The sequence below is a fragment of the Salvelinus sp. IW2-2015 genome, unplaced genomic scaffold (assembly GCF_002910315.2).
Source record: "Salvelinus sp. IW2-2015 unplaced genomic scaffold, ASM291031v2 Un_scaffold86, whole genome shotgun sequence".
In the NCBI taxonomy this organism is placed as follows: Eukaryota; Metazoa; Chordata; class Actinopteri; order Salmoniformes; family Salmonidae; genus Salvelinus; species Salvelinus sp. IW2-2015.
The window spans coordinates 555,549-580,994 of NW_019942515.1; the positions used below are offsets into that span (position 1 = coordinate 555,549).

At 43.5% G+C, this 25,446-nt stretch overlaps 1 protein-coding gene across 1 annotated transcript in view; it reads right to left on the minus strand.

Moving 5' to 3' along the window:
* LOC112068140 (protein stum homolog) overlaps positions 1–18,478 on the minus strand; it is a 46,460-nt gene extending 27,982 nt beyond the window's left edge. Inside the window, exons 1-2 of the mRNA XM_024135191.2 lie at positions 18,137–18,478; positions 648–827 (exon numbers count right to left, since the gene is read on the minus strand). Of these exons, the coding sequence (XP_023990959.1) occupies positions 648–827; positions 18,137–18,314 (358 nt within the window). The 5' untranslated portion in view covers positions 18,315–18,478. The remainder of the gene's footprint in view (positions 1–647; positions 828–18,136) is intronic.
* Positions 18,479–25,446: the final 6,968 nt, after the last annotated feature.

Consider the following 25,446-nt stretch of genomic DNA (forward strand, 5'->3'; position numbering starts at 1 on the left):
GTGACGGAAAAGCAGCCAAGAAGTGCTCAGCATATGTGGGAACTCCTTCAAGACGGTTAGAAAAGCATTCTTCATGAAGCTGGTTGAGAGAATGCCAAGATGTGCAAAGCTGTCATCAAAGCAAAGGGTGGTTACTTTGAAGAATCTTAAATATAAAAATATATTTTGATTTGTTTAACACTTGTTTGGTTACTACATGATTCCGTATGTGTTATTTCATAGTTTTGATGTCTTCACTATTATTCTACAATGTCAAACATAGTAAAAAAATAAAGAAAAGCCCTTGAATGAGTAGGTGTGTCCGAACTTTTTATTGGTGATTTAAGGCCTACTGGCCAGGCTCCAGTCCTACCTCTTTTACTGTTTAGACATTTTATTGACAGGAAAAGGAAAGGAATGTTTGTATATGTTCAGCCTGCATCTAGGAAACTGATAACACCACCCCAATGGCATCAGCTGAAAATCTGTGTTCAGTACATGTGTGGGGTACGATATGACCTTTCTGGACATTTTCTGACCTGTCTTATGATGGTCTGCTCGAAAATGTCCTGTATAGACCTTTGATACACAATAATAAGCCTTATACACATAGACTTTCAAAAGTTAAATCAATCACGTCTAAAGGCATGATAYATAGTGATACATACTTGCCAGGATGACCATGTCCATGCCCCAGAATATACTCATGATCCAGCCAACCATGACGATGGCTGTGAGGATCTGGATGAAGGCTGCTGCGATGTTCAGCCAGAACACACAGCACATGTGGCGGTCGGGCAGGTCCGTACGCGCTCCGCACAGCACAGTGAAGGCAGACACGAATGTACCTGCGGAGAGAAGACGCAGGTGTAAAGGCGCACACACACACACACACGCACACACAACATATTAGGACTCTGATGATTTGCTACAAAGAATATTCAAGAATATTCAAAAGGACAGGGAGATCAAAGAGAGAGGGAGCAGGTAAAAGGAAGTTTCAAATACAATATTAATTCACATGCAGCAGTGCAACACTATGTAAACTGACTGATGGGCCAAAACATTGTCCAGTCAATTAGGAAAAGGTTAAATAATAAGCTTGAAGTATACCACAGCTAGTTAACTCTGTCGAGGTCAATGGCGGCAGTATAGTGAGCGTGTTTGTGCCTATGGTGATCTGAACCAAACCTCATACAGGGTTATTTATTTGAAGTGTTTCCAGAATATGAACTATTCTCAATTGTTAAATGCCAGGCCTCTAAATCAATGTGACTTTCGCAAAAAAAAACAGCTAAAGGAAGTGAACAAATAAATATCCTCCCATTTTCCCACTATGTTTAATTTTAATCTGTCTTATCAAATGAGACATACCATTAATCATACTGGAGATTCCAACGAGACACAGAGTAAGTACACTGCCAGAGATCTGCCTCCCTTTCCCTTTACAACGGGCCAATCAGCCTAAGAATAGCCTCCAAATTTCCTCTGCAGGCAGATAAACATGATTTACAGGGAAAGAGCTCAACAATCAACAGGCAGCAGCAGGGGACTAGCAGTCCTTGTGTTCACTGTCCTGTGCCAATTTTGGCTTGTTCAGATGAGCCCATTTCATAATTGCATCAGAATGGYAGGTTCAATTTGACACAAAATCTAATTTAGGAGAACTATACTTAACAGACTTCCATAATCTTAATCTTTGTGAAATGCTCTTTAATTGATTGATATAAGGATGTCATCCAAATAATTTAGAGGGTTATGTACAGTGGGGCAAAAAACGTATTTAGTCAGCCACCAATTGTGCAAGTTCTCCCACTTAAAAAGATGAGAGAGGCCTGTAATTTTCATCTTAGGTACACTTCAACTATGACAGACAAAATGAGGAAATAAAATCCAGAAAATCACATTGTAGGATTTTTTATGAATTTATTTGCAAATTATGGTGGAAAATAAGTATTTGGTCAATAACAAAAGTTTCTCAATACTTTGTTATATACCCTTTGTTGGCAATGACAGAGGTCAAACGTTTTCTGTAAGTCTTCACAAGGTTTTCACACACTGTTGCTGGTATTCTGGCCCATTCCTCCATGCAGATCTCCTCTTAGAGCAGTGATGTTTTGGGGCTGTTGCTGGGCAACACGGACTTTCAACTCCCTCCAAAGATTTTCTATGGGGTTGAGATCTGGAGACTGGCTAGGCCACTCCAGGACCTTGAAATGCTTCTTACGAAGCCACTCCTTCGTTGCCCGGGCGGTGTGTTTGGGATCATTGTCATGCTGAAAGACCCAGCCACGTTTCATCTTCAATGCCCTTGCTGAYGGAAGGAGGTTTTCACTCAAAATCTCACGACACATGGCCCCATTCATTCTTTCCTTTACACGGATCAGTCGTCCTGGTCCCTTTGCAGAAAAACAGCCCCAAAGCATGATGTTTCCACCCCCATGCTTCACAGTAGGTATGGTGTTCTTTGGATGCAACTCAGCATTCTTTGTCCTCCAAACACGACGAGTTGAGTTTTTACCAAAAAGTTMTATTTTGGTTTCATCTGACCATATGACATTCTCCCAATCTTCTTCTGGATCATCCAAATGCTCTCTAGCAAACTTCAGACGGGCCTGGACATGTACTGGCACTGCAGGATTTGAGTCCCTGGMGGCGTAGTGTGTTACTGATGGTAGGCTTTGTTACTTTGGTCCCAGCTCTCTGCAGGTCATTCACTAGGTCCCCCCGTGTGGTTCTGGGATTTTTGCTCACCGTTCTTGTGATCATTTTGACCCCACGGGGTGAGATCTTGCGTGGAGCCCCAGATCGAGGGAGATTATCAGTGGTCTTGTATGTCYTCCATTTCCTAATAATTGCTCCCACAGTTGATTTCTTCAAACCAAGCTGCTTACCTATTGCAGATTCAGTCTTCCCAGCCTGGTGCAGGTCTACAATTTTGTTTCTGGTGTCCTTTGACAGCTCTTTGGTCTTGGCCATAGTGGAGTTTGGAGTGTGACTGTTTGAGGTTGTGGACAGGTGTCTTTTATACTGATAACAAGTTCAAACACGTGCCATTAATACAGGTAACGAGTGGAGGACAGAGGAGCCTCTTAAAGAAGAAGTTACAGGTCTGTGAGAGCCAGAAATCTTGCTTGTTTGTAGGTGACCAAATACTTATTTTCCACCATAATTTGCTGAAATTCATGAAAAATCCTACAATGTGATTTTCTGGATTTTTCCCCCTCATTTTGTCTGTCATAGTTGAAGTGTACCTATGATGTAAATTACAGGCCTCTCTCATCTGTTTAAGTGGGAGAACTTGCACAATTGGTGGCTGACTAAATACTTTTTTGCCCCACTGTATGTGAGAATGAACATGACAGGTCGGTTGATTTCAGAACGACTTGACATGCTGCTTAATTGCTGTCCTTTTCAAATCAAGGTTATATCCTACTGGAAATTCATCCATACCATACTGATCTAGAGATAATCAGACGAGGGTGATTAAAATCAAAATTATGCCATGGTGAGAGATGATGCAAAATTGTCTCTCAGTAATTCTAAATATGAACAGAGCACACGCAGGAATGTGAGAGTCACAACAAATCCTCTGACAAGCCCAGTGCAGCCAAAAACAAGATTTTCCTGTGTTTTATATACACTCTATAATGTACCACCCATGACCAGAAAGGTATGTCTCTTGGCACAAACTGCACCTAGCCTCAAAACAACCCTTTTTATCCCTTTTGCTTTTACACTGCTGCTACTCGCTGTTTATCTATGCATAGTCACTTTACCCCTACCTACATGTACAAATTACCTCAACTAACCTGTACCCCCCGCACATTGACTCGGTATCGGTACCCTCTGTATATAGCCTCGTTATTTGTATTTTATTGTGTCATTTTTTACTTTAGTTTATTTAGTAAATATTTTCTTAACTCCATTTTCTTAAAACGGCATTGTTGGTTAATCTCAGTAAGGTCTACTCCTGTTGTATTCGGCGCATGTGACAAATACAATTTGATTTGTTTTGATTAGATTAGTTAGTACAGGCCAATTCCACATACCATACAATTCAATGCACGAGGACTACTTTTAACAATTTTCACAGAAAACTTTGCATCTGCACTGTTCAAGTAAATATGCTTTTGTCAAATTTTCAGTGGACATTTTTAAAAGTAGTCCTTGTGCAACTTTAACAAAGTTGTATGGTTTGTTAAAATTTGCAATCATTGGTGTTTTGTTTGGAATACATTTTATTAAAGTGAGAAATCTCAGTGTCAGCATCACTGTTACCATGGAATTTCCCTACAGCATCTGGTCACAGATAGTAATAGCTTTCTGCAATGACACTTATAATAACATACATTGTTAAAGCTGTCATTAGAACAAAACATTTGGGGTGGTAGGTAGCCTAGTGGTTAGAGCGTTGGACTAGTAACTGAAAGGTTGCTAGATTGAATCCCTGAGCTGACAAGGTAAAGATCTGTCGTTCTGCCCCTGAACAAGGCAGTTAACCCACTGTTCCTAGGCCGTCGTTGTAAATTAGAATTTGTTCTTAACTGACTTGCCTAGTTAAATAAAATGAGTAATGACAAGAAACACAAATGAAAGTCCAACCACTGTTGGTGGAATTTCCATCACTAATCTCTCTGTCACACCCTGATCTGTTTCACCTGTCTTGTGCCTGTCTCCACCCCCTCCAGGTGTTGCCAATTATCCTGTGTTTGTCTGTTGCCAGTGCGTCTTGTCAAGCCTACCAGTGTTTTTCTCTCTAGTCCCTGTTTTCTAATTTTCCCAGTTTTTACTATTCTGCCTGCCCTGACCCTGAGCCTGCCTGCCTGCCGTTCTGTACCTTTCGGACACTGCTCTGGATTACTGGTCTGAGCTGGTCTGAGTCTGGTCTGAGTCTGCCTGCCRTTGACCTGTCATTTGCCTGCCCCCTGTTTTTGTAATAAACTTTTGTAGCTGTCTGCATCTGGGTCTTATCCTGAGGTCTGATAGTACGAACTGGCGATGACTGACCCTGCAGACTCAGACCAGCTCCGCAACGCCATCTCCTCCCAAGGAGCCACCATTAAGAGACACGAGGAGATACTCAGAGGTCTTATGGACTGATTCCAGACATTGGCAGAATGCCATGACTGTGCCTTGAATACAGTGCTGAAGAAATTCTGCGGATTATCTATGAGGCCGCCGGCCACAACAGTAGCCTCCAAGACCCCCCAGTAACACCGCTGTCAGCAGTGCGTCTCTCCAGGCCACCCCGGCTTCCCAAGAACCCCACTTAAGTCCTCTGGAACGCGTCGCTGGAGGGTCAGGAACCTGTCGGGTGTTTCTCTCCCAGTGATCCCTCATTTTCGAGCTGCAGCCCTTGTCCTTCCCCTAGAGCGCTCGAAGATAGCGTATCTCATAACGCTAATGTCCGGGAGGGCTCTTGCCTGGGCCACTGCGGTGTGGGAACAACAATCTGCCGTGAGTTTCATCCTGGAGGAGTTCGTGGCTGAGGTGAAAAAGGTTTTTGATTCTCCATTGTCTGGGAGAGAGGCTGCCTGGAAGTTACTCCAGCTTTGCCAAGACTCCCGCAGTGTGGCAGACTATGCGGTTGATTTCTGCACTTTGGCTGCCGAGAGTGCCTGGAGTCCCTGTTCGACATATTCCTTAATGGATTATCGGAGGAGGTTAAGGACGAGCTTGCAGCCCGGGAGCTGCCTACGGATCTCAATTCGCTCATCGCCTTGACCATCCGGATCAATGGGCGGCTACGGGAACAGGAGCGAGAGGTCTGATTCCAATCCCAATCGCTCGCCAAAGGATTCCACCTTGCCTCCGAGGAACTCTGGAAGTCCCCGGCGTCTACGTCCCCGAGGATCCGAGCTTACCCGAGGTCCTACGAGAGTCTGAGGTCTGCCGGCTCGCCTTTTTCGGAGAAACTCGGCAGAGCTAGGCTGTTTCCAGCCGAACGCTTATGCAGACTTAACACCCAGAGTTGTCTGTATTGCGGAACTGCCGGTCATTATGTGTCTACCGGTCCTTTAAATAGACCAGGCTCATAAGTAGTTTACGAGTTCTCCGGTATGCCACACGGTGAGTTTTTCTTCTCCCCTTATTCGCACCCCTCTCCATGCCAACCTGCTGTTGGGCGACTCAGTCTAAATCTCTCTGGGTTCTCCTTGACTCTGGGGCCAACAAGAGTTCCATGGACGCCACCCTGGTATCTGAGCTGGGCATCCCCACTCAGCCCCTCTCCAGTCCCCTGGACGTTAGAGCACTGGATGGCACTCCATAGGCAGGGTTACCCACAATACTACTCCTATCCACCTGCGTGTGTCCCGGAACCACAGTGAGTCTATACAGTTTATGCTCATCAAGTCTCCTCAGGTTCCCGTGGTATTGGGGTGTTCTTGGCTCCAGTGCCACAATCCCCTTATCAACTGGACTGCGGGTACTATTGGGGGCTGGAGCCCGTTCCGCCACGCCCATTGCCTGAAGTCGGCGCAGCCTGCCCGGGAACATCTTCCTGTGGGCTTGGAAGAAGCCTCTGACCTCTTAACCTTTCCCGCGGTAGTACCAGGATCTCCGGGAGGTTTTCAGCAAGGCCCGGGCCACTTTGCTTCCTCCGCATCAACCCTATGACTGCAGGATCGACTTTCTCCCGGGCACTACACTACCCCAGGAACGGCTGTATTCACTGTCGGGTCCGGAGACCAAGACTATGGAGACGTGCATCGAGGACTTCCTGGCTGCAGGGGGTATCCATCCTTCTCCCTCCACCTCTGCGCCCGTGCATCGCCTACCGGGGCCTCAATGACATCACGGTTAAAAAACGTTACCTGCTACCACTCATTGCATCGGCTTTCGAGCCGCTCCAGGGGGCCCTATCTTCTCTAAGTAAGACCTGCGGAAGACCTCCCACCTGGTACAGATACAGGAATGTGACGAGCGGCAGACAGCCTTTAACACTGCTAGCGGACACTATGAATACCTGGTGATGCCATTCGGTTTGGCCAATGCTCCTGCTGTGTTCCACGCCCTAGTTAATGACGTTCTCCGGGACATGTTGAACCGGTTTGTGTTCATCTACCGCAACGATATCCTCGTCTTTTCCCGCTCAGTTTAAGAACACGTTCTCCATGTCCGACAAGTCCTCCAGCGTCTCCTGGAGAACCAGCTGTTTATCAAAGCCGAAATTTGCGAGTTCCATTGCTCCATCATCTCCTTCCTTGGATACATCATCGCTGCTGGGAATGTGCAGATGGATCTGGGAAAGGTGAGAGCTGTGGTGGATTGGCCCTAACCCACGTCCAGAGTGCAGCTGCACGTTTCAGGCAAGCTCGATGGGCCCTGTTGTTCACCTGGTTCAACTTCACCATCTCCTACCGCCCGTGGTCTAAGAATGTTAAGCCGGACATGCTTTCACGCCGCAATTGTCCTGCTTCTACACCCTTGGACCCCGAGGCCATTCTTCCTACCTCGTGCCTGGCGGCTGCCCTCGTCTGGGGAACAGAGCACCAGGTCCGTGAGGCTCAGCGTTCCCAACCGGACCCCGGGGGGGCCCGTCGGACCCTGGCCTTTGTGCGACAACGCTTTTGGTGGCCCACCATGGTTCCGGATGTCTCTGCTTTCGTTGCCGCCTGCACTGTCTGTGCTCAGAACAAGACTCCTCTGCCTGCCCTTGACCTGTCGTTTGCCTGCCCCCTGTTTTTGTAATAAACTTTTGTTACTTCGAACTGTCTGCATCTGGGTCTTATCCTGAGGTCTAATACTCTCCTCTGTTTCTGTCTCTGTTTCTGTCTCCCTCTCTCACCAAAGCCCCTTCTCACTCACCCTCCACCCCATCCCTCCCTCCCCCGCCCACCCCTGCACAGAGTCTGTGTGTGGAGTGAGACAGGGGGATGGTGAGTGTCATCGTCCTCATCCATTAAGCCGCTGATGAATGTAATTTTCTCAAGCATTCACACTTAGTGCCCACTGAAAAAGTGGGAGGTTAATTATCCTGTTTAGTCCTTGTTTTTTGAGAATGACGACAAGAGAGAAATAGAAAACTCTCACTGCGAGTGGCCTTGGAAGGGACCACTTGTGGCAGAATTAGAGGGGAACTCATCTGAGCTGAAGAAGCAGAGAGAGAGACTTTTTTAAACACTAAAACAATGTCAACAGTACTGAGCACCAATGAGTGTCTTATGTTGTTCCACACTTCAGTCCAGGTGCTAATTTGTTGGATAATCTAAAAAGCTTGTCCTTCATGATTTCAATCTACTCGTCTGTGCTATTCAAAGCATTGCTTTTCACATTTATGATTGAGCAGTGTACATGGCGTAGTTCCAGAATGATTCAAAAAGGTCATTTCCACACAACATTTAGATACCCTGTCTTTGTAAAGTAAATCTACTAATGCTCGGGTGGCACCAAATTAATTAAGAAACTGGATTCTAGCCAAAGGCCCTAAAGAGTTCACATGGTATTTACTAACCCACACAGAGACAGAAAACTGGATATGCCGAGATTGAAATAGAAAATGACCTCTGCTAAATTTAACCTTGGCTAAAAACATACTCCCCCTGCCTCCCAACAACCGCCCCCCTTCCCATCCCTTCTCCAATCCCATCCCCACCCACTCACTCACTCACCCACTCACTCACTCACTCACTCACTCACTCACTCACTCACTCACTCACTCACTCACTCACTCACTCACTCGGCCCTAGCCTTTTTTGGGGACCCAAGTGAAATTTTGTTCTGAGCAACAACAAAAAAAGTGACCACCCCGTCTTGACAATGGAGAGAAAAAATTGACATTTTGGAGTTAATTTCCTGCAATTCTACACATTTTGCCATGGAACGTAGAGAAAATGTTTCAGTGTTAAAGCAAGTTTGCTGCAATTCTACACATTTTGGCATGGGGCAGAGGAAAGATTTTTGAAATGTTATAACACATTTCATGCAATTCTACTCGTTTTGCCATGGGGTGGAGAAAAATGTGCTGCTTTAAAGCTTATTTCCTGCTTTTCTACTCAATTTGCCATATAGTGGAGAGAAATGTTTGCAGTTTTGAATACGATATCTGAGTGTGACAAACAAAATCAATGCCCCCCCTCCTGGATGGTAATTTGACCATGGTTACTACAAGTTTAGATAGCTGGCAAGACTAATTTACCAATCTAAAAAATGTTAGTTGACATGGGCTAATTGAGTCACTGTCAGTGACTGACAACAAGAGAAAAATTGCTGATGCACAACCAAATGTCAAAATCGCAACTTGTGTATTGTACTATTCTAACTCTCAATATTAAGTTGAGACCAACTTTTTTTTGGGGGAGGGGGGATTAATCTGCGGGCCTAGAAAATGGGGGCCGTGGCCGCCAGTTGCCCATCCCTGCTCTAGCACTAGCTGACACAGCCGATCAATCATTCACCCAGGCAACCACCCCCACTTTCACTGGGCCTGCCTGCCTACCTGGGCTCAACATCTGCTCTCTCAACAGATCTGCTCTCTCATTATGGCGGCATACTACAACATCCATGCTCTAGCTGGCTGGAGAGGGCCACATGTCAATTTGTTCGGATTATATCGCCTCCAAACATATTGGGATAGCGTATAACTAGTGGACGGTTAACTTGCATCAAAGCAAAACCCCACATTCAGTACTGTCTGTGCCTACCTGTGTTTCTGATCCCTAGACGCTAACAAACGGTGTATGACAGCTAGATAACAGTCTCTGTGTGTGTGTGTGTGTGTGTGTGTGTGTGTGTGTGTGTGTGCGGTGTGTGTGTGTGTGTGTGTGTGTGTGTGTGTGTGTCTGGGAGACGTGGGATTAGCCTTGAGGTTGGGCACATGGGAGATGTGTAGCCTGCCATGATGGCACTATTGTCAGAGTCTTTCCAGCATGCAGACCGGAAATTGAAAATGTGTGCTTAAGTGACCTCAATTTATGATTTTAAAAAGGAATACAAGCTCAAGGACAAGTGCAGCATGCACTCTGGGCCTGTGACAGCACCACCATACAGTAACAGGCTGCAGGTGCTACAATTTATGACCAATCTAATTTGATTAGTTTGAATGGCCAGAATCTAGAACAGATACACTCTTAGAAAAAAGGGTTCCAAAAGGGTTCTTCGGATGCCCCAAAGGAGAACCCTTTTAGGTTCCATGGTGAACCCTCTGTGGAAATGGTTTTACATGGAACCCAAAAGAGTTCAACCTGGAACCAAAAGGGTTCTACTTGGAACCAAAAAATGGTTCTTCAAAGGGTTCCCCTATTCGGACAGCCAAAGAACCCTTTTAGGTTCTACATAGTATATATTTTTTACGAACAGTGTAGGGATCCAGTATGAATTATATTAGATTGATTGACTGTGTTTGAAAAAACAGTATCCAAATATCATATCAACTCTATTCATCTGTTGCAATTGTGGTGGGTTGTAGAATATTTCTGCATCCACAAGAAAGTGCGAAAACCTGGCAAGAAACACCTATCTCCCATTGGTATTAGACCGCACATTATCAAGGGCATGGAGCTGTTCGTTTACAATGAAGTAAACTCTAACAGGCTGACCACACCACAAATTAAAAAATCTATGTTAGTCAATTATTGCTCCCACACTGCTCACGAGCTTCTGCGTTGCCAAGGGCTAAATTAGAAATCAGTTCTATTTCTGACGCAGATCGCGCTGCAAGTCCTGCCTCTCCCATCTCCTCATTGGTTTATAGAAGCAGGTACCCACGTGCCATCTCTTCATTGGTTATACCCACATGGGTGACTGAAAGACGAACGAGGTCGGTCACGGTAATGCACCTAATTTATGGAAGTTGCCAATCGCAATATAAAGTCAAGAGGAGAAAAAGCCTGGAAGGAAGAGAGATAACTAGAAACGATTCGGTTGACCGTTTTGTGTGTGGATKAATTGGCGGAGTAGAGGACCTTGTGCATTTCAGGTAAAATAACAACTCAATGTTTATATCACAGGACAAATTAGCTAGCAACAGCAAGCTAGCTAAATAGGACAAATTAGCAAGAAAGTGCAAGCTAACTAGCTAAATTGCCATAAATGTTTAATGCTTTTCGACCTGTCCTCAAATTAATATAATTGGTTCAGAGTTTGTTTTGATATTTTAACCTGCGTGTTGTGATCGCGTATGGTGAGGGGGGGGGGAATAAATGTGTGTCCGATGGCGCACGCGCACAGCCGGTTTGGGTTCCGTGTTAGGGAGAGACTTGAACAGTCTCTGAGGTTTGACTTTAAAACAGTCCCATTGAATAATAGTTCTTATTGATATTAATTTGTCAACGCTCAACCAAGATCACAAATACTCATGACACTGAAACAGCAGGCGTAGCCTATTGTCTACTTCTAAATAAACCCACATGTTATTCTCTTTTCCAAACCAAGACACAAAGCCATTCTGGAAGTTCAGTCAACACAATTAGAGACTGGGGGAGGATATCAACATGTCCTCATGCAGCCCGACGCTTGTGCATCATATGATGGATCTCTGCTCTTATGAATCATTTTGCGATGTCTACCCAGACCTAATTTTCCTCTGTTTTCAGTAATGGAAATGTGCATTTGTCTGGATGGAGCTGATTAAGTTGCTTCTGGGAAGGAAGGCTCATGTTTATTGCTTAGAGGGGGTTTGTCATTAATCATCCAGCATGCAGCTCGTACCGTACTTACTCTGACACTTCACTGTAACCACTCACCACGTACGGCAATTTGTTCTGGCCCAGTGTATTTACATTTCTGATGGCCACCGGGTTTCTGTACAGTATTAAAGCAGGATGGATGGTAGAGATGGAAGAAGTGTGTCTGATGTTAACTTACTCATCTAAAGGGTGAAACATCAATTCTCTGTGCTTCTGTTGGGGTGAGGATCTGTAAAACCAGCTGTGTCGCCGGACCAATGCCAAACCAAGCATCTCCATGGTATCGCTCTTTCTCTCTTTCATCTCTCATCTCTCTCTCTTTCATCTCTCCTCTCTCTCTCTTCTCTCTCAGTCCTAATAAAGCTTGTTTCCAGTGTGTCAGATGGCCAGTACTGTACTGTAAGATATACAATGAGTGTACAAAACCTTAGGAACACCTTTCTAATATTGAGTTGCAGCCCCTTTTGCCCTGAGAACAGCCTCTATCCGTCGAGGCATGACCTACATGACCTACACGGTGTCGAAAGCATTCCACAGGAATGCTGGCCCATGTTAACTCCAATGCTTCCAACAGTTGTGTCAAATTGGCTGGATGTCCTATAAGCGGTGGACCATTCGGGAAACTTTTGAGCCTGAAAAACCCAGCAGCGCTGTAGTTCTTGACACATTCAAACTGTTGCGCCTGGCACCTACTACCATACCCTGTTCAAAGGCACTTAAATATTGTGTCTTACCCATTCACCCTATGAAAGGCACACATACACAATCCATGTCTTGTCTCAAGGCTTAAACATCCTTCATTAAACAGTCCCCCCCCTTCATCTAAACTGATTGAAGTGGATTTAACAAGTGACATCAATAAGGGATCATAGCTTTTACCTGGATTCACCTGGTCAGTCTATGCTATGGAAAGAGCAAAAAAAAATGTGTTGTACAATCAGTGTATGTCCTACTGTGTTCACTCAAGTCATGGCTCCTATTCTATGCAGGTCTCACATCTTGGGTTTAAAAATGTGAGTGGTCGTTTCAAGTGTATGCAATTAGCTTTCCCTAAAACAGCCCATAATCTCCCCCTGCTATGAGTCCTACTCCTGCTGAGTGTCACCAGAAAGAAAGGCACAGCCATCCATAGAGAAGACCTTTAATGGTAGGAACAGCCTTCTGTTCTGGTAGCTCTACCTGCTGTCATGGAAACTGCAGCGTACTACGGGGAGGGAGAGCAATGGGAGTGGTACAATGGGAGCCCTGTAACCATTCAGAAGGCCTTGTGATTAAAGGAGCCAATAACAACTGCTCTGTAACAGGTTAGGGGACAGAGAGAAGCCACACATGGCCTGTTGCTTCTGTGGTTTGACTGTGGTTTTCCTACGCTGTTTTTGATGCTGCCTTTTTAATTTTATGAATCGCATTGTAATGGTTTGCCATTGTCAGAATGCTATTATATGATGTATCCACAGAAGAAGAAAAAACATCCGKTCCAAGGTTACAGTGGTCTTGTGTGAAAACTAATGGAGAGTGATACAGTACCTCCAACTGTCTCACTTGTTGATCAGATTATAATGGACATCCTCCACAATACCTTTGTTGTAAAAGACGGGAAGACACAAAGGTAAAGAAAGATTGCGCAAAAAATACGAGGATTTCTTTAACTCTCCATCAAGACCAATAATTAGAACAGTTGTTTTAATTGTTCTTTCAAATATACTGTTTTTACGTTTAGGGAGCTTCATGTAGCCAACAATGAGAACAGGTCTGAACAGTGAAAAAAGCAGATACCGAAGTCCAATTGTAATGTTTCCATTGGCATATCTTTGAAGGGTATTCCTATGACTAGTCATTGATCTTGAAATTTAATTCAATTTGGACCAGCCTCGCCAAACAGATAAGGATCACATGGGGCGAAAACCCATGCTATTTCCCTCAACCAATTAATCCCCATCCCTCTGTCCACAGTCCCAGCCACACTATCTGGTCTCCCTCTGAAGGTAGCCTAATTTCTCTCTCTAGAAAGCTGCTGGTGAAAGGTGCTGACAAACAAGCTAGCAGATATTCATTTATTTTGTCAGTTCAGCAGAGGATTTTTTTATATATTTCTTTCAATTATAGCCGTATCAAATCCAGTGCCAATTAACAAGATTTCATTTAACTTAATTTGGCACACAGCACATGCCACTAGCAATTACAGTAAACACAAGGACAGGGTGTGTTAGATATGGCTCACTGACTGTAGCGGGAGATGTCTCTTTGTATTTAGCACTCAGCTACTGTACATTACTACTTTGTATCCGCTCTCTGTTCCTCATCTCAGGTGCTGACTTCACAGACGCCCAATAAAGACCCGTCTGAATCTGTCCCTAAGAAATATCACTCCTTCCTAATAAAACAACAAGCTGCTACTTAAAAACAGCTTTGCCCAGCTCCTGTGAATGTATTTAGTTTCACTCAGTCGTGGGACTAGTGGACATCCCAGTTGACGTGATGGCCTTGCAGGGTTGAGGAAGTGTGATGATGCTGTTTCAGTGTAAACAGGTTGATGAGACAGCAACACTAGCCAGGGTATAGGTCAAACCACAAAATCAAGAATAAGACTGGTGATTGGACAAAACCTGAAGAGACATGGTAGTCACACAGAACCCTCAGCTGCTGCTGGGTGACATGGGAACTGGGGAGGCCTGTTGGCAAACCTGTAGCCCGGGTTTGGCCGGTGTAGGCCATCATTGTAAATAAGAATTTGTTCTTAACTGACTTGACTAGGTTAAAAAAACAAAACCAATACTAGAAAAAATAAATACATTTTGTTTTTAAATACTAATAAAAACCACAAAAAATATAAAGAATTACATCTGGGCCAGCCAGGTACACAATGACATTACAGGGATGCCACGGATATGCCACATGGAGAGACACATTTCTAATGTTACACACTCAGTACTATAGACTCCCTAGGCCTAGTCCCCACAAAGATATCCCAAAGAGGACAAGTCATAGTACTCGGGCCATGGATAGTGTCGCATAAAAGGGCGATCAATAACTGTGGTCAATAACCATGGATACATGAATCTGAAAGGAAACTAAGAAAGACTGTGTGTAGCTCCGTCTGGCTCTATTGAAACAGATACTGAATAGAAATACTGTATGATCAAATAATAACAGTGACTCAGTCAGTGAATGGCACTGGCAGTGAACAGCACAGTAGGCCTAGTTCACTTTTCTAACGAGGGCCGAGCAGCTCCTGGCTCCTCTCCTTTCAGATGTGCCTGCTATGAAAGGGATATGTGGGGCCTGGGCTCCACAGGATTCATTAGGATCAGGGCAGGATAGTGTGGAAATCAATGTTATGCTGAAAATGGAAATCACTACTATACAGATCCCATTACTGACTCCTATTAGATCCTCTAACTCCATGGTCCAGATAGGGTACAGTGGCATCTGTACAAAGACAGAGGCATGCATAGACGGAACTCCAAATGGGACCTATTGTCAGCCCAGCATCGCCTCTTGACAATTAGGAGATGAGGAAGAGTTGAAGATAAAGGAGGATAGGGAAGAAGATAGGGCATATAAAACCAAATTGCAAAATCCATATTAAACAGCAGTGTTGCAATTACTGAGACTCTAGGGAGGAAGCATCTGACTGAGATTCTCAACGAATTCATCTTCATAGATGAAGAGATGAAGGGGAGTAATAGTTTGCTGATGAAATGTCTTTCTAATGTATATTATGTATCACTATTATGATATGCATCTCATAAATGTGTATTAATGATTTACACTATATATACACAAAGGTATGTGGACATCTCTTCAAATTAGTGGATTCGGCTATTTCAGCCACACCAGTTTCTGACAGGTGTATAAAATCAAGCACAGTTATGCAGTCTCCATAGACAAACATTGGCAGTAGAATGGCCTTACTAAGAGATCAGTGACTTTCAACGTGGCACCGTCATAGGATGTCACCTTCACAACAAGTCAGTTTGTCAAGTTTCTGCCCTGCTAGAGCTGCCCCAGTCAACTGTAAGTGCTGTTATTGTGAAGTGGAAACGTCTAGGAGTAGCAACGGCTCAGCCGCGAAGTGGTAGGACACAACCTCACAGAACCGGGCCACCGAGTGCTGAAGCGCTTAAAAATCATCACTCTTCGGTTGCAACACTCACTACCGAGTTCCAAACTGCGTCTGTAAGCAATGTCAGCACAATAACTGTTCGTCGGGAGTTTCATGAAATGGGTTTCCATGGCCGAGCAGCCACACACAAGCCTAAGATCCCCATGCGCAATGCCAAGCATCGGCTGGAGTGGTGTAAAGCTCGCAGCCATTGGACTCCGACGAAGTGGAAACGAGTTCTCTGGAGTGATGAATCCAGATGCCAGGAGAACGCTACCTGCCCCAATGCATAGTGCCAACTGTAAAGTTTTGTGGAGGAGGAATAATGGTCTGGGGATGTTTTTCATGGTTCGGGCTAGGCCCCGTAGGAAAATCTTAACGCTACAGCATATAATGACATTCTAGACTATTCTGTGCTTCCAACTTTGTGGCAACAGTTTGGGAAAGGCCCTTTCCTGTTTCAGCATGACAATGCCCCCATGTACAAAGCGAGGTCCATAGAGAAATGGTTTGTCGAGATCGGTGTGGAAGAACTTGACTGGCCTGCACAGAGCCCTGACCTCAACCCCATCGAACAAATTTGGGATGAATTGGAACGTCGACTGCGAGCCAAGCCTAATCGCCCAACATCAGTGCCCGACCTCACTAATGCTCTTGTGGCTGAATGGAAGCAAGTCCCCGCAGCAATGTTCCAACATCTAGTGGAAAGCCTTCCCAGAAGATTGGAGGCTGTTATAGCAGCAAAGGGTGGGACCAACTCCATATTAATGCCCATGATTTTGGAATGTGATGTTCGACGAGCAGGTGTCCACATGCTTTTGGTCACGTACTGTATGTCTAACAATTTGTATCACTAATTCACTTAATTGTGTATTTTGCTATAGTTTAAAGTTATAGCCTCTCTTTCATGGAAGCCAGCTACCAGAGTTGACACTGGCAAAGAAGGGAACAGTTCTCCACAGAACGCTAACCTAACGTAGCAGGCGAAAAAGAAACGCCTGAAACTAGTGTACATGCCCCAAATTCTGGTCATGACGAGAGGGRAAAAAAACGTTTGGAGGTTCACTTCTGCACTGTTCAGTAAATTTGGAGGAGTTGTTAAGATGGAGTGTCGTCTCGTTAATATTGGAAACAATTTCAGAGAGCAAGCTAGCAAACCTGCCTTAGCTAGCTGCTTCCCAGATATTAGCTAGTGTTATCTAGCGATAATAGAATCTCCAACCAAGTTGACAGCAACAAAATTGGTATGTGGAAGTGCCTACAAAGAAGCTATCCCATGAATAAGTTTTAGTTAGAGCTTCCTCGAACACTTGCTCGGAAAGCTCAATGTTTTCCAGTCGTACGCTATCCGTTTCACCAGGGACTGTAAACAGCGAGGCGCTCATCCAAAAGCGGAAGATATGTCACAGGCTCTCCCTTGTGCTCAGAGGGCACTTTCCTCACTGCAGTTTATCTGATGTACTGCCAAAAAGACAATAGAGAAGTTACATTTTTCTAGTCCAAATAAGACACTTTAGTCATTACCTTTGTGCACAAAATAACAATTTAATTACTCAAATAATTGTTGCAGAGGCCTTTTTTTTGCACTCAGAGTGTATGAGTGCATCAAAACTATGRTGTATCATGGGTAAAACGTGACCGACTGGCTGATCTAMAAATAATATTGAGTAGTTATTTATGATGCAAGTGGATTTGTAGATTAGTCAGTCTCACCTTGCCTTCAAAGTCGGCTGCAATGTCGAATGCATTAACATTTTATATTAAAATCAATGTTTGTCAAGTTTTTGGATGACGTCATGATGACGTCGTCGCTCCTTTGCTGCTCATGTATGCACTGAGCGCTAGTCAGCGGACAGACTAGTCCCAGTAAAACCTGAACTAGCAAGATGGCAGCAACCACTTTCAGTTTTATGGCCTCGCTTTTCTCTTTACTCCTACGCCTAACCTGGCAAATGTTACAACCATGTCCCAAGCATCAGTGGTGCATTCATTACGTCTTGTAACGGAAACCGTTTACAGTTTAAGAACCAACCAGAAGCAAACTGAGCAAAGGGAATGAAGGGAGCAGGGACCTACCAGAATTTGTCCAAAATAAAACRTTTTTTTTGTTGCAAAACGTTTTCCGTTTGGAGTAAACAGTATCGGTTGCAAAACGTTTTGCAACATAATGGCGTAATTAATACACCCCAGGTGCGCATAACGGTGAATTCAGACATTCACAAAAAAAAWATATATAATACAACTACAATGATAATAAAAACGAATTTGTGATGAATACAAACCGTTTCAAAAAGTATGCAAATATTCAGTTCTAAGAAAAACCTAAGAAAAACAGTGCAATATGCTCACTGTATGCTTTCGACAGTTGATACTTCACATGGTGTTTTTAAAAAAAAGTTGCTAAATCAAAGTGTAAACTCACCTAAACCAGGAACAAAAGTGTTGAGAAATAGGCATATTACTGCTACTGGGAATGGCATGTATGGAATAGCTGCACGCAAAGGTCCTTTCTTCTCTCTTACTTGGACCACAACTCCACTGRTCGAAGAAGTAACTCCCTTTTCATTCATATCGGTGTCTTTCTGGTCCATCTTGAGCATAAAACACGCAAAGTGTGAAATATTTATCACACTGGATGAGCACACCTCTCCAAAGATGACCAACTGAACGAAGTGGACTGTGTGTGTGTGTGTGTGTGTGTGTATGTGTGTGTACGAAGGTAGCACGCAAGCACCGAGTATCTGCTCCTTTACACAGTTTTGTGAACACTAGTGGACTGACTACTTACTGTAGGTTACATAGCCTGATATATTTAAAGCAGCAGTACCCTGCTTGGTGTTTCAAAATATCCACCAATTAATGCCACCGAGACACGAAGAAGTAGGCAAATAATAATAATAATAATAATAATATTAAATAAATACAACGAACAATATTTGCTGTATTTATATTCATATTATGGACTGCACAACTAATGGCCTTTGGGTAGCAGAGAACACTGAATTTGAAACAGATATGTTCCTCTAGCTAAACCTCTCACCTGCAGATTGACATGTGTAATAAAGTGTTGATAAATGTTGAATATATCATGGGTTAGACAGTTCTGATTGGAGAATCGCCGTTTGCATCACAGAGCAGTGAACAAGAATCTATTAAATCCAGTTTTTAGATGCTACCGCCCCCCCCCCCCCCCCCCCCCCCCCCCCCCCCCCCCCCCCCCCCCCCCCCCCTTTACTTCACGTCTGCTCATTTTGCGTGACTCATTAGCTAACAACAGACAGGTGTAAACGCGGGAAAAACCTGAAAACATTGGATTTAATAGATTCTTGTTCACTGCTGTGCGATGCAAACGGTAATTCTTCATACAGAACCGTCTACCGATTATGGATGTAGCTTTGGACGCAGGACAAATGGTCCTAGCAGGTGCATTCATTGGACCATGAGTTGTCTCGAACGCAGTCGCTACGGAATGCCSTCATTAATTCATGAAATAATGAATCAAAGGTCTAATACAGGGTGAGGTGAGATAGAGAAAATAGAGGGGGAGAAAAAGGAAAGACAGCTTGACATGTAATACAGTTGAAGTCGGAAGTTTACATACACTTAGGTTGGAGTCATTAAAACTCGTTTTTCAACCACWCCACACATTTCTTGTTAACAAACTATAGTTTTGGCAAATCAGTTAGGGCATCTACTTTGTGCATGACACAAGTCATTTTTCCAACAATTGTTTACAGACAGATTATTTCACTTATAATTCACTGTATCACAATTCCAGTGGGTCGGAAGTTTACATAAACTAAGTTGACYGCCTTTAAACAGCTTGGAAAATTCCAGAAAATGATGTCATGCCTTTAGACGCTTCTGATAGGCTAATTGACATAATTTGAGTCAATTGGAGGTGTACCTGTGGATGTATTTCAAGACCTACCTTCAAACTCGGTGCCTCTTTGCTTGACATCATGGGAAATCAAAAGAAATCAGCCAAGACCTCAGAAAATAAATTGTAGACCTCCACAAGTCTGGCTCATCCTTGGGAGCAATTTCCAAATGCCTGAACAACAGCAAAGGACCTTGTGAAGCTGCTGGAGGAAAGCTGCTGGAGGTACAAAAGTATCCACAGTAAAACGAGTCCTCCACAAGTCTGGTTCATCCTTGGGAGCAATTTCAAAATGCCTGAAGATACCACGTTCATCTGTAGAAACAATAGCATGCAAGTATAAACACCATGGGACCACGCAGCCGTCATACCGCTCAGGAAGGAGACGCGTTCTGTCTCCTAGAGATGAACGTACTTGGTGCGAAAAGTGCAAATCAATCCCAGAACAACAGCAAAGAACCTTGTGAAGATGCTGGAGAAACAGGTACAAAAGTATCTATATCCACAGTTAAACGAGTCCTATATCGATAACCTGAAAGCCACTCAGCAATTAAAGAGCCACTGCACCAAAACCGCCATTAAAAAAGCCAGACTACAATTTGCAACTGCACATGGGGACAAAGATCGTACTTTTTGGAGAAATGGCCTCTGGTCTGATGAAACAAAAATAGAACTGTTTGGCATAATGACATCGTTATGTTTGGAGGAAAAGGGGGGTTGCAAGCCGAAGAACACATCCCAACCGTGAAGCACGGGGGTGGAGCATCAGTTGTGGGGGGTGCTTTGCTGCAGGAGGGACTGGTGCACTTCACAAAATAGATGGCATCATGAGGGAGGAAAATTATGTGGATATATTGAAGCAACATCTCAAGACATCAGTCAGGAAGTTAAATCTTGGTCGCAAATGGGTCTTCCAAATGGACAATGATCCCAAGCATACTTCCTTCAAAATTATGGCAAAATGGCTTAAGGACAACAAAGTCATTGTATTGGAGTGGCCATCACAAAGCCCTGACCTCAATCCCATAGAAAATTTGTGGCGCAGAACTGAAAATTTGTGTGCGATTGTGGGCAGAAATGAAAAGCGTGTGCGAGCGAGGAGGCCTACAAACCTGACTCAGTTATACCAGCTCTGTCAGGAGGAATGGGCCAAAATTCACCCAACTTATTGTGGGAAGCTTGTGGAAGGCTACCCAAAACGTTTGGCCCAAGTTAAACAATTTAAAGGCAATGCTACCAAATACTAATTGAGTGTATGTAAACTTCTGACCCACTGGGAATGTGATGAAATAAATAAAAGCTGAAATAAATCACTCTACTATTATTCTGACATTTCACATTCTTAAAATAAAGTGAGGATCCTAACTGACCTAAGACAGGGAATTTTTACTAGGATTAAATGTCAGGAATTGTGAAAAACTGAGTTTAAATGTATTTGGCTAAGGTGTATGTAAACTTCCGACTTCAACTGTAGATTCTTAAGGCTTTCCTGGTCCTTTTAAATGGCCTAGTGGTCTCCCAGACCTGCTCCTTGGCTGCTGCTTGGTAATCATGCCTGATGTTTCCAGTGGGCCCACAGATCAAAGCTGACATTACTGGAGCTCTAAATCACAGAGCTGTCCTATTAAAGCTCTGTGCAGAGCCTTAGGTTTACACTATAATTAATGGGATAATTAAGGGAAGTATGAGTCCAAATCAAGGGCACCGCCCCAGAGAGACATGAAGACAGTCATTGGATATGACTGGATGACCTCTCACTCTGACCTTAGTAAAGGGCCCCTCTACCTTATTAGAAATAACCACTTAAGTCTCCCGGRCGGCACATCGGTCTAAGGCACTGCGTCGCAGTGTTGCGGCGTCACTACAGCCTGGGGTTTGATCTCAGGCTGTGACACAACCGGCCGTGACTGAGAGTCCCATAGGGCACCGCACAATTGGCCTAGCGTCGTACGGGTTAGGGGAGGGTTTGGCCGGGTGGGATTTACTTGTCTCATCGCGCTCTAGCATCTCCTAGTGGCGGGCGACTTCGGTCGCATGTTGAACGGTGTATCCTCCAACACATTGGTGCAGCTTGCTTCTGGGTTAAGCAAGCGGGTGTTAAGAAGCGCGGTTTGGTGAGTCGCGTTTTGGAGGATGCATTACGATCAACTTCGCTTCTCCCGAGCCGTCTGGGAATTGCAGCAATGAGACAAGATTGTAATTGGATATCACGAAATTGGGGAGAAAAAGKGGGTAAAATTTGAAAAAGAAATCACCACTGATATTTCTCACTGACCGGCTGGTTTATTGAGCGTGACCTTCTATGGCCATGTTGTAAGAGGGTTATAATACCAGGGAGATTGTAGAGGTTATGCCTGAAGTGCTTCTGTTCTGCAGGATTGGTGTAATTTGTCCTGCCAATTAGCCAAATGGCATTAATGGGAACAGAAGAGTATCCACTGGGTTGGGTTCCTTCCTCCATGCATAGGCCTAATTCGGTTAGCATTGTCTTATTGACATGATTGCTTTGTAATGTATTTTTATGTTATAAATACGAAATCCCCTAAAAAGAATTGGATAATTTGTTTCTCACAATCTAAATTGGACTCTCCTAATAAGGTACCAATGGTATCAATTCCATTATGTTACTGTATAACGTACTGTATACTCATTGGGGGTATGGAACAATTTTAACCATTTATATGTGTAGAATTGTTGGAAGAAATTGAACCTTGATACTGTGTGGTGAGACTGTAGAGTGCCTTTTAATATAGACCACATGGAGAATTCAATACATCTGATTTTTAATATGAATTAAAGCTTGCTAAAGTGCCAAAATTCTGAATTGTTACATTTCTTTCCTCAACCCTGTATCACTTCTAGGAAGATTTTAAGCCACATAACCCCAAAATAATGTGAAAGTTATTTTGTTACTTTGTCAAAAGTCACTTCTGAAAATTATGATTTATTTACATTTGTCCCTCCTTTTAAAGTCAACACCTGTTATGTGAACTGAACTCTCGTTTTGATATGGTGAAACTATTTAAAATATAATTTTTAAATGGAACATTGAACATCTAAAAGTCAAACCATAGAGTAAAAGCAGGTGAGCTGGTTCTACTCTTTTTGGCCATTTTCTGGTGTTTTGTGGTGGAAGCCTGAGATAGACGGGATAGAAATGTTTTGGGATGAAGCTTGTATTCAATTGCCACTCCCTGATGCACACAACAAGCTTCCATTCCCGCTGTCACAAGGGAATTTCAAATCATATCAAAAATTAACATGCACCGAATACAACATGTGTAGACCTTAGTGAAGTGCTTACTTACAAGCCCTTAACCAACGATGCAGTTTTAATAAAAAATATATGTTAAGTAAAAAATAGGAAATAAAGGTAACAAATAATTAAAGAGCAGCAGTAAAATAACAACAGCGAGGCTTTATACAGGGGGTACCGGTACAGAGTCAATGTGTGGGGGCACCGGTTAGTCTAGGTAATTGAGGTAATATGTACATATAGGTAGAGTTAAAGTGACTATGCAATAATAATAAACAGAGAATAGCAGCAGCATAAAAGGGGGGGCAATGCAAATAGTCTGGGTAGCCATCTGATTAGCTGTTCAGGAGTCTTATGGCTTAGGGGTAGAAGCTATTGCAATAAGACTCATGAACAGTGAATCAAATTTATGGCTGATTTAAGAAGAAATCGTCAACCCTGTTACTTTATTTGGCACAAACCTGTTTTTAATGAAGTTGAACATGTGCTCCTTATGACAGAATGTTAAAATTAGGTGAAATCCCAACGTTTTTCTTTTACCAAGTTACACTTTTCAAAAGGCACCGAATTGGTGAAATGACCAAGAGGCTGAATCAAATCAAATCAAGTTTATTTTATATAGCCCTTCGTACATCAGTTAATATCTCGAAGTGCTGTACAGAAACCCAGCCTAAAACCCCAAACAGCAAGCAATGCAGGTGTAGAAGCACGGCGGCTAGGAAAAACTCCCTAGAAAGGCCAAAACCTAGGAAGAAACCTAGAGAGGAACCAGGCTATGAGGGGTGGCCAGTCCTCTTCTGGCTGTGCCGGGTGGAGATTGTAACAGAACATGGCCAAGATGTTCAAATGTTCATAAATGACCAGCATGGTCAAATAATAATCATGGAGTAAATGTCAGTTGGCTTTTCATAGCCGATCATTAAGGATATCTCTACCGCTCCTGCCGGTCTCTAGAGAGTTGAAAACAGTAGGTCTGGGACAGGTAGCAAGTGCGGTGGACAGGTCAGGGTTCCATAGCCGCAGGCAGAACAGTTGAAACTGGAACAGCAGCAAGGCCAGGTGGACTGGGACAGCAAGGAGTCATCATGCCCGGTAGTCCTGCGCATGGTCCTAGGCTCCAGGTCCTCCGAGAGAGAGAAAGAAAGAGAGAAGGAGAGAATTAGAGAGAGCATACTTAAATTCACACAGGACACCGGATAAGACAGGAGAAGTACTCCAGATATAACCAACTGACCCTAGCCCCCCGACACATAAACTACTGCAGCATAAATACTGGAGGCTGAGACAGGAGGGGTCAGGAGACACTGTGGCCCCATCCCCCAAGTCGAGCAGACTTTACTCAGACTATCCCCTCTGAAACAGATATTGTTTATCAAGGACTGGACAAGGAAATGCAATTGTCAATTCTCAGTAAATATTCATAATCTAACCCATCACAGATTGTCACTCTTTATCCCTACAAGGTTGTTTGTTGCCTAGCAACAGTGAAAACTGTAGGTAGAAGGGGCCATATTGATCTAGCGGGTTTGGGGTATTTCGCCTCTTGACCTGTGTGTGGGATTTATGTCATTTAAACTATAAGGTAATATGCTGAAATCCCTGTGACACAGCCCCAAAGCATTTCAAACATGCATTGCATCCATTTAAGAGGCACACATTTGGATTTTATGAAGATTGGTCTCACCATAGAATTTGAAATAATTATATTTCTATGGGTCTCACTTTGTATGAAATCTCCTTGAGGCATGTCTAAATAATTACCATGCCATAAACAGATTTAATGAACTACTGTTATACCTTACGGGTGATATACAGCAGCAATATGCAAAGCTGATTTATTATGCCCAATGTATTTTTCATTCCAATTAACTGTTCAATTTATTTCATTTATACACAATTACTGTTGCATGTTTAATTGAAAACAACTCGTATTGGAGTAAGCTTTGGATTTCAATAATATCATATCCCATAGAGAACCCCAACCAAATGAGAGAGAAAAAGGGAGAGAGAGAGAGGGGAGAGAGAGAGAATTACATTTTCTCCAGACATATTGAAGTACCATATGAAAGGGGTTCTCATTGCGTATTTGATATGATCCGACCTTTCCTACTCAGAACTTGATTGTTTCTCCACAGTCTCTCGTATCCCTGGGTCATGTGTTCTAACTGAAGTTCAGGCTATAACTGAGGAAATTAACAAGTGTGAACAAGTCAAGAAGGTCAACATTTACTGACGGATAAGGATCAGATGATGTCCTTCTTACTCACACATTTATTCTCCATTTATTTTATTTTATCAATCAATTTAAACTTTAGAGTGCATTTGGAAAGCTTTAGCAACCAATCAAGCTTCTCTGCATCTTATTTTTCACAGAAATAAAGGCACCGCCATCTTTGTTAACTTGTGGTGGCAAAGAAGGCACATCGTTACTTATTTGTAAGTACCTACTTACTTATTTGCTTCACTAGCTAGGTAATTTGACAAACTGTTTGGCGATGAGATCAAGTCTTAATTTTCTTCATGAAGAATTCAACCTTCCCACTATACAGCTATTGATATGCCTAGGCCTACTGGACTGTAGTTTCACAATGTGGAG